The sequence below is a fragment of the Aptenodytes forsteri genome, unplaced genomic scaffold (genome assembly GCF_000699145.1).
Source record: "Aptenodytes forsteri isolate BGI_AS27 unplaced genomic scaffold, ASM69914v1 Scaffold69, whole genome shotgun sequence".
Lineage (NCBI taxonomy): Eukaryota > Metazoa > Chordata > Aves > Sphenisciformes > Spheniscidae > Aptenodytes > Aptenodytes forsteri.
The window spans coordinates 289,313-305,177 of record NW_008795885.1 but is presented as its reverse complement, the minus strand read 5'-3'; the positions used below and the strand labels follow the sequence as shown (position 1 = coordinate 305,177).

The following is a 15,865-nucleotide window of genomic DNA, read 5'->3' as shown; positions in this document are numbered from 1 at the left end:
AGTACCATGTTAATTTTGCATTGCCTCTGGTGAATAGCCACAGGGCTGTAATCTGTGCCAGTAATTTGTCACACCAAAGCTCTCTAGAGAACTATACAAAACATTTGTGTAGTGAGGATTAGACGCTGAAAGCCATATCTTAGATTGTTAATAAATGTTAATGACAAAACCCAGCTGGTAAGTCTTGGAAATGAGATCTAATGCTTTGTGCCCATTGCCAAAAAAATGTTTAAACAGAGATTTCCATTACTCAAAGGTGACCTAGTACAGTCAATTTGTGAATTAAAGAAGCATAATCTACAGGCTAAGCATTTAGTAAAATGCTCTTCTGATTTGCAACCATAAAAGTCAGTGTTTCCTTAATTAAAAAGTTTCCTTTTACTTTGGAACTAGTGCTTAGCACACATCTGTGATTGTTTTATATTTTGCAGAATATGAGATATGCACTACATAACTTAGAAAAGTATGGGACTGTTAATAGAAAATGCTCTAAACTTCTCCATGTCTAGGATTTTGAATGCTAAACACAGTGCCAGTGGTAACCAAAAAAAATCTAAAGTACATGAGGACACATATACATCATGCTTACCTGTACTTAACAAAATACAGAAGTTAGGTGAATTTAAACACAGTTTGCAAAGCTGAATGAAAATAGACTTCACCCAGCTTACTTTTCTTCCCTCATTGTTACTCAGTGTAAGTCTGTATTAATACTTCATTTATTATACCCCTGTTCAGCTTTAGGAAGACAAAAATGTCAACAAGTTAGCTATGTATCTATGCACCCAGGTAGATTTTATCATTTCCAGAGGTTTCAAAAACTGTCTTTCAAAGTTTGCTGACTGGGTGATCTCAATGCTACACAAATGAGACTTCCATAGTTTTTGTGTGTGAACATTATTTCTGAGAGCAATCAAACCATTTACACAAAATTGCATACATGCTTACAGAGATCTTAGATGCTAAATTCAGTACCTGTCTGAATGAAAGAAACAGTGTATCAAAACAAAAACCAAAGCTGGCAGAAATGTCACTTTCAGCAGTTGATAATCTCTATTATAATCTAGAAAACCAAAATCTCAAAATGTACATTCATATGTTATTCAGTGTTCTGGGAGAAATATTTGTGTCTTTTAATGTGTTTGTGCCCTACAGAGCTGTTAAAACCAGCACTGATGTATTTGTTTAAAACAACATAGACCGTATTGGCTGGCTGACATTCACTCTATCTTGTCCAGTGTCTTGCTTATCCACTCAGTAATTAATTTGATTAATTTATAAGTAATTTAGCCAAGGATTGGGATGTAAATCTTTGTTTAAAAAAAAAACCAGTTGGAGGTCCAAGTCTTGGTTAAAAACTGTGTCTTGAAACCATCCAGGCCCTCCTACTGACTTGTCAGCTCTGGGTTATTTTCAGAAAACTTTACTTGAGTTCCTTAGCTTCAATTGTAAGTTTTTCCCACAGACTTGCATGGTATGTATGAGTGGGAGAGTGAATAGTGGCTGCTATTTAGCCATTGTTTAGTCTAGTGTATGTATGTTTACATCTCCCTTTTGGATTTATAGGCAGCTATGGCAAAATAAAGATTGTGCTTCCTTGATTGAAGAGCCTCTTAACCAGAGCACCTGGCGGCATACAGGGATTCTTTTATGATCTGATTATAATTGAAATTTTGAGGGGTTTTTATTACTGGTTAATTTTTATTTAATGCTGATATTCCTGTAGTACCATAGGTTTCAAAACATGATTGAAGTTCCCACCATGTGAGCTCCTAAAACAGTATTCCTTGTCTCAAGCACTACATTAGAGATGCAAACTAATGAAGAAAAGTAGTAAAACATTTAAGTAAATGATCTGATAATTAGTATGTAGCTTTGTTTGGATTAGATTTGTTTTGTTTATGGGGATGTAAGAGGAAGATGGCAAAATACCAAATTAATAAGAGAAAGGAATATTGGTTATAAGTTTTACCAAGGGGGAAAAGGAAAGAAAATGAGCAAAAGGAATAGTGTGACTAGCAGTGCTGAGAAAGTAGTGGAGGAGAAGGTACCTGGGCCAACTAAGAGTATATTGCAAAAATTATTTTCAGAGTGATTTGCACATGATACTCTTGGTTCATCTGTGGCTGCCTCACTGTGGGATAGTGGCTGATGATAATTTGGTGGTGATGCAAGAGTAAAGTTTCCAAGTGTTCTGAGTTGCTAGAGGGTCTTATCTTCTATCCACAAAGCTGCCTTTAGTCCAGCAGCTGATGATTCCAGAGTGTTCCCTTACCTGAAATTTATATGTAAAATTCTAAAAGTTCAAAATCTAAAATTCTAATAGTTCTTACTGAGGCTTAAAACAGCCTGACTGGCTATAATAAGCAGTTGGGAATAAATCTGAAATGTTCCTTATTTCAGGATATATTATGGGAGCATATTCTCTCTGGAAATGTCAAGTACGTCAGAAAAGTCTTGACTGAGAATTTTAAGTGTGTGGGTATGTATGTATAAACTTGTATGCACTGAGGTACACTTAAAATACTTTGTATTCAATTATAACTTAGTTTTTAAGTATACACAGAATAAAATGAGGATGTTACAATTGGATTTAGAAATACTGGACTCTGCTTTATTAGTACTGTAAATGTGCAGAAGTGTTTTATTAATACTGTTTTTTTCATTTTGGAAGATCTCACAGTAAATTCAGCTACATTTCAAGTACTACTATGCAGTAGAGTTCGGTTCCTTTTCTGGTTTAAAAAACAAAAGTGCTTGCTGCCCAATGGATCATTAAACTGTGATGGAAAAAGTGGATTTAATACCTGAATATCTCTGATAAAGATGGCACCAGTTTCATCACTGACGAATAAGAAATCCTTCCTTCTCTCTCATAGTAACAAAAAGACAGTCTCTTTATGGTGCCTCAACATATCGTAACAAAATTATACATAAATTAATTCAAAATCAGCATGCCTCACTTCTCATCAAACAACTGTTGTAAATTCTTTGCCATCTTCTTGTATTGATGAATTATTAGGAAATGGGTTTCTGTTCCTCTGCTATGAATGGTATACATAGAACAAGTTTGCTGTTATGCAGCCTACAAATTGTTATGACAGACTTTTAAAGAAGTCAAAGACTAATGTTGGGAAAGACATTTGAATATCACAGAGTGCAAAGTGTGTAATTTAAATTACACACAGGATCCATCATAAATGAATCTGCAAAATCCCTTCTTACTTGCTTTCATGTCTTTTTTTCCAAGTTGGACTGTCTTAGACTGAATGCTAGGGAAATCTTGCTGTGGTAAATGTTGATTTTTATTTTTTTAATTTAATATTACTGTGCTTAAATGTCATTATTCCAGGTCATGGCATGGCATGCTACAGAAATTCTTGACTTCACTGCTACAGGACTAAAATTAATGTTGTCTTTTCCCTCATTCCTCCCAAACAAGGAAATACCAAATGTCATGTTTACATCACAATTGCATTAGTAATCAAATTAAATTTCTAATCACATTTATCTGAAAGGAAGTCCTACCCAATGTTAACTTGGAGACAAAATGTACTGATGGGAGTTTTTCTCCTCTGTGGAGAAGAGGAGAATTTAGCACTCTTAATATTCAAACTTACTTCCCTACAAATCTAGGGATATTATCCTGAGCAACAAGCATGCTCACTAGCAACACTGATTTTTTTTTTAAATATTTTTATAGACATTTTTCCCAGAGAAAAACGTCAGAAGGAACAGGAACTGAACAAAGGATTCTTCAGGAAAGCCTTGCTTTCCCTACATGTCTCCTTGGCTTTTGCATCATTCTCTCTTGTCTTTTTCTTGGTTTTCATAAACATCACTAAAGATGTTTCTTAATCTAAAAAACTTAGTTCTGAAACTAACTAGTTCAGTGAGGGCATACAGGACCAAGGTATTAAATGAGGTCCCTTCTGATCGATAGGAAAGCATTAGGAATATTCTGTCTCCTTCCTGGCCTGATTGAGCTTCAGACTTTGTTCTCTTAACCTTAGGTATATGTACTTCTAATGTATACTTTTTCTTTGAGTTTGTTTAAAATGCCTTTTTTGCTGTCAGTTTGCCATTGTGAGCATGGTGCTGAACAGCAGAAACCTCTGGATCATTGAACTTTCCTGCATCAAATAGTAATGTATCAACTTGTCATGAAACTTAGACTCCCACGTGCTTCTTACGGCCAGCACACAGTTACGTGTTTCTTCTGAAGCTGCAACTGTAAGAACACTTTCAAAATCTTTCCTTACAGATCTAAGTAATACACTCCACAAACAGAAGGACTGGATTAGAAGACTTCTATTCAGTGTAGTTACAGCTATTTGATGATTTGTGTGTATTGTGTCTCATTATAATCTGTTTCATTAGTAGGCAGGGATGTCATTTTCCGCTGGTGTGTTAAAGTCTTGCTGTGCTAGTAATAAGTGCTACTCTGTTCTGCATTAGTTTTCCAGTATTTAATTTTCAGGTGATGTTTGCCCAACATACCTTCAAAAAAATTCTCTCATAGAATTACTGAGATACTCAAATTTGACAGACTTAAGTTGATACCCCAGCTTCCCATGACAGTAGTCCTAGTTTAAAATGGGACAACTAGAGCATGAATAAGCTGAACTGCAGAGCAAGGAGATTTTTTTTCTTCCCCAAAGTTAATCCTTTCCCCACCATCTGCGACAATGAATTGGACTGAAGCTAATCATATCTACAAATCAGCATAGGTAGAAAGGCTAGAAAAGGAGATAATGGCAGTTGGAAGTCCTCTCTTCTGTTAAAGATTTAGATTTTTGACATCATCTAAGACAAAGATATCAGCCTCATCCTCCACAATAATGAGGGGTTTTTTCCCACAGATGAGTCAGTTTGCTTGTAAACTGCTTTTTTATATAATTTATTGTGTGGCCTCCAAGACTTTTACTACTGTTAGATAATGTCGACAGGAAAACCAGGTTCTACTAGACAAACTAATTCCAAAACCAGAACTTGGATATGCAGCTGTACTGTATCTACTACAGGGATATGTATAGCAAGTTTCTGTAGACTTGTTGTCTAATCAGGAAAAGTAGCTAGTCATCAGACTGAATTTCTGGATTCTTTCCCCATAGGGACAGACAAGTAGAAATTTCTAGACTTGTTCTACATGTACAGGGCAACAACTCCTCTCCTGAGGCTAAATAGAACTTTACAGAGGAGATTTAACATAATTTTACTGAAATGTTAGGTCTCCTGTTTGCCTTAAGGTATTAATCTCAACTTTTTTTTTCCTGAAACAGCAATATTTTTGTCCCCATAATATCCTACTCTTTCACATCCACACTTTCCCCACTGAATAATTTTATATCAGCAGCAAACTGTTTATTCCAGAATGATATATTCATAAATGAGAAAGTCAGAGAAGATTTTTGTGGAGTCCGCTGTTGCTTTCTTGCTATTGTGGAAATGATCAATTGCTATGCTTTCTCTGGTCTTCTAAACCCTGAGTAATCTAAGAGGACTTTCTCCATGACAGCTTAGTTCTGTGTTTGGTTGTATGTGGTTCCTTTGGTGTGGTGTTCTGTTTTTGGGTTTTTTGAAAACTAGTTGGAAGTGTGAGTTTTCTACAAAAGCTGGATTCATTCTTCCTGGTGTACCCATACATCATGTTAGTTTTGGTTTTTGTTATGGTTTCAACCAATTTGGCCACTGTGTAAGTAAGTCCTGCTGGTAGTCCCTGGATATTCCTAAGGCCTCTGTTTAAAGAAAGAATAAAATAAAAAATGGGGAAATAATTATTCCTGTGGTGTCAACACCAATTTTAGTGACAGATTACACCTCCAGTTAGTCTTGTGATTCTGTGTTTGAATTTCCCTAGAACTCTTGAAAACTCATGGATAAATATCAGCTGGCTGTAGTGACTTGTTAATATTTGCTATATGTATTTGTAGATTCCTGATCTGAAACCCCTTCTACTTCAGTCTGAGACTGTTCTTCAAACCTGTCCTGCATAAAAAAGGGTGCCTCTCACATGGGAATGTTCTTCTGCAATGAACTCTTGTTGGGGAAGGAAGGACTATGGCCTTATCTTCCCTGAGTAGTTTTTTTATAGTTAAATCATCTATCAGCTGTAGACTTTGGCAGGATTCCTGCTTCTGCTTTTATTATTAGTATGCATCCCTTCAAGAAGTTGTTCTTCACGCTTTTTGGCCTGTCTCACTGCAGTTCTAACTTGTAATTTGCCTGGCTGGTGTATGGGATTTAGTATAAAAATTAAGTATTTTGGGGTTACATACATGCTACCATTTCTTGTCAAGTACTTTGCTGTTGCATTGCCTGTTCACATTAACAATTAGAGTCTTTGTTTATACCAATTCCTTGCAAAATTCAGGTTTTCTTATCACTTATTGATAGTCAACAAGGAGTGCTTAGGATGCTGGGAACTGAGATTGAGGAAACTGCCTAACTAGACTCTTCCAAATATTATTAGGTTGACTGTATAATGAATACACTCACACATCAAACAAAATTATCTTTTTTTACCCCTATAATAAATATAAAACTGATTGTATTAACAATCAAATATTTCAGATGAAAGCAATGTCAAAATTACAAAGGTAACCTTGCACTTCACAATATATCTAGATCCAGGATGTTTGTGTAACCTCCTGCCTTATTTTTTAACTACAGGAAGAAATGCCATTTTACTTCAGGTCTTCTGTCTCATTCAGTGTAAGACTGACTGTATTGAGTTAGTGCACAAGGTCAAATGGAAAATGACTGGGAGGAAAACAAGAGGAGAAAGGACCACACTTCTCATTAAGACGCTTTAATGTCACAAAGTGGTGGTGGACTCAAACCCTAGTTTTGTTACAATGTCGGTATAGACCTTAAAAAAAAAAAAATAGAACCAAGTAAACTTTTAGAATGGATAGATTAATTGGATTAAATCCACAGAATACGTTATCTAAGGTTTCGCATAGAGCTAGACAAATGTAAAAGGAAACCTCACCAGAGTTTGTTTTCAAGGCTTTTTTTTTGACCATAAATTGCAATTTCAAAAAGTAGTTCTTGAAGCTTTGACACTAGGCACTATCAGGCTGGTGATGGAAGTTTCCTACAGCTATTTAGCACTTTTCTCGTTTTTATTTCTCATTAAAAGTTAAAATACTGTGTAGCAAAGGAATAAATCTCAGTATCTTGAGCAGTTCCACAAGTACAAGTTTTATGTTTACCAGCTTAAGCCAGAGTTTGTAAAAGGGTTTGTAACACTTTTGCTATTTTGTTAATGGGAAGATGTTTAGCTGGGATTCAGCTGATCTAGCCTGGACAGGTTTACTGCAATTGTGATAGTCACTGGTCTTACTGCATTATAGATATCAACAGCTAAGACATTCTGTTTAACTCCTGCGTTTCTAGTACTGCTGGAGACTTAATTGTCATGACTTCATTCCTGAGCCAAAGCTCATGTCACTATAATTAGCACTTCTACATGTAATCACGTAGTCAACTGAGTTATGTCTTCACCCCTTCCCACATTAGCGTGAACAAGAAAATGCAATGGCTCACCTTAAAAAGCAGCAACAAGAGCTGGAGCACATGAGGTTGCGCTATTTGGCAGCAGAAGAAAAAGAGCTGGGGAAAACAGACCGACAAGAGCTGGAGGATATCAGAAATGAACTTAACAGGTATAAAAGCATTTGTAAGATTCCTTCCCAGACCTCCCCCTCTTTTCTTGCTGTCTGCCTCAAAACAGGAGAAGGTTCAGTTAAATCAAGATTATAATTGGCTGTCAGTCGAGTGAAAGAACACAGTTTAGTGTCCCTTAGGTAAAGATCGCACATTTATAAAATGCAACAGTACTGCAGTATAGAAAATCTATGTTTAAGGCCACTGTACCTTGTTTTTTATGTTATGGTCATAGTTGTACAGCACCAGGCTTTTTTCTGTTTTAAACCTTCAGTTCTAAGGATAAATGCTGCATTAAGAAAAGAGGCATGTACTATTCACACTTTGAATACATTAAAATTTTAAATTATCTAATGTTGTCCTCCAAAAACTGCAGTAGTTCTGTATGTTGAGCCCTTTTGAGTGCGGTTTGCATTATCAAAATAGGAGATTTGGCAGCAAGTATTATAGTTATGTATGCATATAGAAAAGGTATTGTTAGAATTTAAGTATTATATTAATATTTCTTTTGCTTATAGTTGTTTTTCCCTAGAGGGAAGATAATTTGTTACCTTTTATAGATTTCTTTATTTTACTAACTACTTCAGTAGATAAATAACTTAAAGACTTAATATGAAAACAGTCAATGGTTTTTAATATGGTTCATCCTCTGATTCTTTCCATTTTGTCAACATCAGGCTAAAGCAACAAGAAGAAGAGAGAAAGCAATTGCAAGATGTTGGAGATAATTCTGCTGGTAGAGTGGGTAGTCTTCATTCTAGAGAATTAAATGAGAACATAGATGATTATCTCTCTCGTCTGATAGAAGAGAGAGATACCCTGTTGAGAACAGGAGTATATAATCATGAAGACCATATTGTAAGTGAACTTGATCGTCAAATCAGAGAAGCTATTGCGAAAAGGAACCTCACTAAATAAAAGCATACAAAAAGATGTTAAAAAGAGCCAAAATTTGAACAGAGTGAGTGATTTTTATAAACCTGTACTACTTACTCTGCAACATATGTAAGGTCATGCTTAATTTTGCACCCTATTGTTAGCTCTTTTTGAAGTCAGTGTAAATATTTGGAACATGTGAAGTGAGGCACAGTTGTAAGTTTTATGGGAGCGATGGCTGTTTTTTAATGTTTTTATAATCATGTGTATATATATGTAAATATATTTATCTTGTGTACTTTCTTCTGAAATGTTTTCTACCTCTTTTTGCATCAGCCTGGCTAGGTTTATTTGTAATATTTTAAATATTCATTCTAAGTTTTTTGGTCAATATTGTCATAGTTTCTTTCCATTTTTAAAAAGATGTCTTCAGCTATACTAGGGAAAAGTGACATCAGTTGTTTTCCCTGACAGAACTCTTAATTCTGAACCGAAGTGCAGCACCAACCAAATGTCGCTTTTTTAATAAATCACAAGGTAATTAATTTTTGCTTTTTCAACTGTAGTTAAGATAACTAAGCTCTGTAGCAAATAAGAGACAAGGTTTTGTGTGGGGGGGAAAAACTCTCAACCCTTATGAAACTGAATCAATTATTAAGTAACTAGCCTGATTGTACAGGATGAAAATCCCTTTGTTGCCCTAGCAGTTTTGCACGTAGGCTTGTAAGGGTGAACCCAGGAGGGTAAAGACCTAGTTCAGAAATATACATTCATTCTTACATCCAACCCTAATGAGGAAAGATGCTTGAAGCACTAATTCAGTGAATTTATACACTTTAAATTCTAAAAACGTACATAAACCAGGAGCTTTTCTAAGTAAAGATGTCTTCCTTAATCCAGACCTAACCACTTTGCAGTTACTTAACATATATTTCAAAGCATGTTATCTCATTACCTCTTAAATTGTATGTAAGGTTTTGTTTGATTGTGGAAGTATAAACAGAGTGCAGTCTCAAGGTGTTAAATGCCAGAAGAGAAATCCACAAGAAATGTTAGTTTGTGTGTAATCACAGTTGAAAAAGTCCTGGTTTCCAGCCTTCATTCTATTTCAGTAATTTTTAAAATCGACTGTGTGGATCTAGCTAATAACATTAATTTACAACACTGTCCTTTCAATAGGCATTTTTGTCTGTCCTGTAGGCACAAATGTTTCTCTGCTTGAATGACGAATACTGAAAACATCTTAGGATTTGTTACTTTTAGAGTGAACAAAGATACCAATGCAAAAATTCCTTTTTTAATATAAAATCAGTGAAATGCTATGGACATGGCTGTATACATGTGCCCTTCCTGTTTTGTATGATACTAATTATAATTTTTTTATATATTGTATCTGGCTTTGCCTCTAGGTACATTGTTTTTCCTCCTCCCTACCATAGGCCTATCTCCTGTTAAATAAACTACTAGTTTAGGCTCCTTAGAAAAGTTTTAAACAAGATGTATAAACATAGAGATCATATTTTGTGAGGAATTGCCACTTATCAATACCAGACTTTGTAAGAAATGCTTTTGTAATACTTTGCACACTCTACTGTATTTTTCAAATTAGTGTGCTTAAAGAGATCCCTCTCCACTAGCAAAGCAAATAACACCTTCATAAAACAAATACAAATCCATGAAAAGTAATTTTACAATTTTTTTACATCATGGCTTTGTCATATCACTGATGCATGATCATATGCAATTATTGTGAATGAATCAGGGAGCTTCTATCTTGACAGGAAGACTTGCTCATGCCATTTTTCTTCAAATGCTTGCTCCCTTGCTAGAAATGTAGTTTCTTCTTCAAACGCTGGAGGGTGCCTTAGACTTAAAGATCACAAAGATTGCGTTAACTAAATTTTTGTAACTGGTGATTTTTTTTGAACTGGTATTCTATGTCCTTTCAGGTGTGTTACTTTATTTAATAAAAATTCAGATTTTAAGTATTAAGGTTTTTGTGTTTACTTTTCAACTATGTATTTGAACAAAAATTCTGTTTATTATTTCCAGTAATATGACAGTCTTTAGTGCTTGAATCCATAAAATTGCCAAGTTCACTTTCAACGTTAATTTAACTTCTTAATTTCTAATTGAGTCTCTTCCATGGCTTGTAAAGAAAACAGCAGTCATGTTGCTGTGGGGTTTAAAAGGAAACTACTTGGGTGAGTTTTCTTTCTAGTAAATCAAAGTATTGAGTAAAATAAAAGGTAGAACACTTATTTTTTTAAAACATTTATAAGCCTGATAATTTAAGCTATTTGGGTCCATTTTGTCATTTGAAAGATCAATACTTACAAGGTGAGAAGCATGAATTGTGTCACTATTAAAAAACTTACTTATCATTTGAATACCCTTTGTATTCATTGTATTAGAATGAGAAAATGAATGATACTTTAAGCTTAATGTTTCCATTTCATTTTTTTCCAGCACAACTTGTCTACGTGCTTCAGTCTGAAGTACTCAAAAAAAAAAAATCTATATTTGTAGTAGATATCTATAGAAGAGATGAGTTCAATATTACTCTTTTTTAAAAAATATTTTTGTTGGGTTCCATTTGCCTTTTTATTGCCTCAAAACCATTTTAAAGGTTATAGCTATTCAGTGGGAAGACCAAATACCATTTTTTTAAACAAAAATATCTTAAAATTTTAATCTTAATCTCTCTTCATCACAAAAGAAATGCCATTTGAAACAGATGCATGAGATAACAAGCTTACTTTAATTTACCCAGCATACAAAGACTGCTGGAAGTCAAACCCATGTTTACGGGTTCAGTCCTGGTTCCGTACGCCTTAGAAAAGGGGCTGGGAAGAGGAGCAACAGTTAAGCCCTCCTGGCATTCTGGCAAACTCCTGCTATTGTTTTTAGTGCACCCAGATTTCACTAGGGAAGTTGATGGAATTATTTCAAAACAAGTACTCTTACCAATACGTTTCTGTGAACCCAAATGCCCCTAAAAATTAGTAAATGGGGGTGTGTGTGGGGGGTTGTTCTATGGCCAAATCAGTTCCAGCCTTCATCTGCCTTACGATTCAGGCCCAGAACTTGCAGTAGGCTTTGGATAAGGAAACTTCGATTATATCCTGTATTTGTCCAATCCAGTCTTTTAAAGGGAAATCATTAGCCCATCTAAAAATGAGGGCATTTAGAAACAGTGTTCTTTTTTGTGATAATCTTCAGCCAGAGGATCCCCTCCTGTCTCTGTATGTGCTAATTATTCTTACAGTGGTGAGGACTTGCTTTTACTGCTTTACTACCAAAGAGTTGCCTCAAATTTAGTAAAGGTTTAAAAGTAAGGCAGCAAATCTGCATGTAATATGTTTATACACCTTGATATGGAGCATTAGCCAAGATTTTTGAGAACTGTTCCAAAGAAATGGACCTTTTTTCCCCTGTTAATTGTTCATCAGTTTATCAGAAGAATTGTCTCTAAATTTTTATTTACTTAAGCAGTGGAATGCATTATGAAAAAAATACAACATTATTTTAAAAATAAGACAGCACTGTTTTGGTTTGTATTGGGATTATTTAAATACATAGTTATGTTATTGATTCCACTATATTTTTGGGGGTGAAGCTATAGCCACTGTTTCTATAATATTTTAGCAGTTGTACAACACTTTTAACACTAATACACTTGCTTCTTCTCTCCAATAGCAGTTTTGAAATGTTGTGTCTGGCACTGAGCTTTCAAGTATTCAATCCATAGTTCTCCTTCACTGCAGTTTAAATGCTTCTCCCTTCCATCCACCGAGATAAACCTTAATGCACGACTAAAGACGGAAGTCCTTTATCATATCTTCTAAGTGCTACTGAAGTATTTATACCAGTTATTACATATTTACACAATTATTTATTTTGCTACTACTGTGCCTAAATGATCATGACCTGTGTCAAGTCTTGGATAGGAAGCACTAGCCCTGCTATTGTTCAAGACAGAACTGTAGAAAGGCGGCTGCAATCTTAGATCTCATTTCATTTGTTTCTCCAGGGGGTTGTATTAGTAGTGTTTTCATTAGAAATGTTTTTACAGATGTCGGCTGTCCAGATATGAAGTCTCTGTGGTGGCGAAGCATTCAGGAGTTTGGCATTCAGAACAGAAAGAAAAAAGTCAACTTTGAGAGTCTAATTTATAGAAAAATAATTTACTGACTTTCTGATGTATAAATGTACAGTAACCCCATGGCAGCTTTAATGCAGAGTAATTGAATTCTTGCAAGTACGGTTATTTTCTATTCTTAACTTGAAGAAATGCTACAGCATGTCGTTCCCCATCACTGAAGACTAAAATAGTCCCCATTAATAATGCTTCTGGAAAAGTGACACCCACTACTTTGTAGTCCAGTACTCTTTTTTCCAAGTGAAATACTTGTAGTAGTTTGACAGCATTTTAAACAATTTATGTATTACTACAAAAAGTTTTGTTCTAACAGTATACATAGAGTAGATGATTATGGAAGTGTAGTGTTACTGAATGTTTGACCAAAGGGTTTTGATGCAGTTACCAAGACATAACTGCATTAACAAAATAATATGGCATCAAAATTTAGAGTGGGTTTACTGGGGCAGATGGAGTTTAGTAGAACAGTCTGCAGCCTAATACTGTTTCAAGAGTTATTGTATGTTGTTCATAGTACAGCTAAAGCTATGAAAAAAACTGTAAAGATTGTTGTTGGAGGACTATCATTTACTATGACTATTGTAAGTTTTGTTTTACAAATACAAATGTCAGTAGAGCAGCAAAATTAAATCATTGGATTCTGAGTTGAGCAGGCAATCAAGCTAATAAATGTTTTGTAGAATTTAGGCTTAAGTGGTAATGGTAAGTCTTCAACATTTTTGTATTTGCTTAATAGCTTAGTATAAGTGAGGGGGATTTTTTTTTACCTCTGGAGAGAAAGAAAATAATTTTATTGATCTCATGTTAAGAGATGTTGGTTGTATGGGACACCAGACCATCAGTATGTTCGCCTCAGAAGGCTATTTTTGGCAACAAGATTAATATTGTAATACAATAGGTCATCCAGATCAGGGCTGAAAGGTACCGTAAGCTGTTACTTGCTTTGTAATCAGACGCACGCATGAAGCTGAGTCCTATTCATACCAGGCATGAAGTTGACATGATGCTTCTCATCCAAACAAGTAAGACAACTTAACGGTTTGTTCTTATAGCCAGCACTTTAAGCCAATACTGCACGTATGTTTTCATGAATATCAGTGTGTATGTGGTGTAAACCACAGAGCCCACTTGCTTCTCCAGGAACTGTTCAGGCGATGTGGAGGACTATGTAACATTTTTGATGCTTGTATAGCAATAATGTGTTTTACTGCAGTTTTCCTGAATGTGGATGCATATGATGTTTTAAATACTCTAGCTTATCAATTTATCCTGACTTTTCTGATAATAATCCAATTACTGCACTGAAGAAATGGGGCTAATAACCCAAAATAAATGAAAGAAATTAAGCAGAATGTCAAAAAGCAAGACCACACCACTACCACAAGGAATTGGTAGGTATATCTCCATGAGAGGGCACTGCTATTTGTGGAAAAATTTGCATCAGCAACATGCTTATGTGCCTCTACAGTGAGTTTTACCTGTCCCATCCTACTACATCTTGCAGAACAGATGGATTTTTTTCTCACTCCATGACTGTATCTCCTTATTGCGTATATACAGCAAGTCATTAAAGTGGTCTTAAAGTTTTACCTGAGAATAAACACTTTTATGCTACTGATTCCTATTTCATTACATATATAGTCATCAATGCAGGTGGCTTGTAATAGCCTAAGTAGAAATAGGTAGGCTTAGCAAGAGGACATCTTAGAAGGTGGTATCTCTCTAACACCGTGTAAGGGAAAAGCAATGCTTTGCCATCCTGACCAAAAGCTTGCGTTGCAGTACTTGGTGCAACACGGCAAAATCTCTCATGAAGGGGTTCCCACCGGTAGGCTGAGGGTTGGGCACAAAGTCTGTAGTTTCTCTGCCCATCTTGGTTATAGGGGTGTTGAGTGATCTTGAACAGGGCTCTGGGCCTCCACTTCCTATCAGCAAAATGAGAATAATGTGGGAAAAGCTTTTCTGTGTAAGTGGTTCACAAACTGCTTCAAACTCAGACTATCTGTGCTGGATACGGTTGTCTTAATGACCTAAAACGGGTAGTTACAAGCTTCTACTGGGATGCTTCTTCAGCAAATGAGTGCAAGCTATTTACTTCGCTCTTTTTTAGTAGATAAATCAGTATGTTCTTTCATTCTTCTGTCTAATTACCAATTCATCCAAAAACTTTAGAAAAAATCCTTATGTATAACTCTAATTTCTAGGGAAATCAAGGGAATCCAAGGCTAGGTTAATCTTCTTGTTAAGGAAAGAATTAAATAAAATCACTTGGTGAGGGCAGAATAAAGGCAAAATATCTGGACTCTTGGGCCTGCCCCAAACAAGGCTGTATGTGGTATGCGGCAGTACTGTTTACTTTTGTCTCTCTGTTGGTAAGATGAAGGTGATTCCTCATTATACTGATGCTTTGATGAATAGCTAGTTAATGCTTGGTTGTTACAGCTGTTTGGAAAAGAAAAGGTCAAGCATTGTTTGCCATATCCCATCTATTGAGCAAATAAGTAATTGTGAGGGGTTTAGTGAAAACTTTTATAGGAAAATCATTTCACGACTTAGTGGTATTGAAATACTAATAAAAGCAAATACCTATTGTCCTAACAAATGTGACAGGTGCTGTTGGAAATGAGTCTTGAAGGTGGGGGAGGCCAACTCTTAGTGAAATAACTCTCAAATGCTATGAAACCAATCGGCCACTGCGGAGCCCCCATGCCAAATGTGGCTGTGCCCGCGAGGTGGTCACAAATTCTCCATCCAAGTCTGTAGCTCAGCATGAAAAATCAGGGGCAGCCGGGCCACAGAGAGTAGCAGGAGCAGGAAGCAGCAGCAGCAGCTTTGCTCCACTGCACTTGCCATCACAGGGAAAAGGCCTGTTACTGCTGCTCACAGAACCTAAACCTAAACCTCTCCCTGTATAGCAACACATTCCCAGCTTTTTGCTGGAATGGACTCTTGCCCTCCCCGCCCCCCCCTTTTTTTCCTTTTCCTGTTTTCACATGTACACATGATGAAGAAAATAGCAGATTTCACTAGGAAACACATAAATTGGGCGGAGTTGTTTACAATGAATAATAAAAAAATTATTGGTAATTAAATATGCAGAGAAATTGCATGTTACCTTATATACTTTATATTGAACACAGTCTTGACCAGGTAATT

At 35.7% G+C, this 15,865-nt stretch overlaps 1 protein-coding gene across 1 annotated transcript in view; it reads left to right on the top strand.

The window, feature by feature from the left end:
- CEP120 (centrosomal protein 120) overlaps positions 1 to 10,618 on the top strand; it is a 41,024-nt gene extending 30,406 nt beyond the window's left edge. Inside the window, exons 20-21 of the mRNA XM_009284159.2 lie at positions 7,525 to 7,670; positions 8,349 to 10,618. Of these exons, the coding sequence (XP_009282434.1) occupies positions 7,525 to 7,670; positions 8,349 to 8,589 (387 nt within the window). The 3' untranslated portion in view covers positions 8,590 to 10,618. The remainder of the gene's footprint in view (positions 1 to 7,524; positions 7,671 to 8,348) is intronic.
- The last annotated feature ends 5,247 nt before the right edge of the window (positions 10,619 to 15,865 follow it).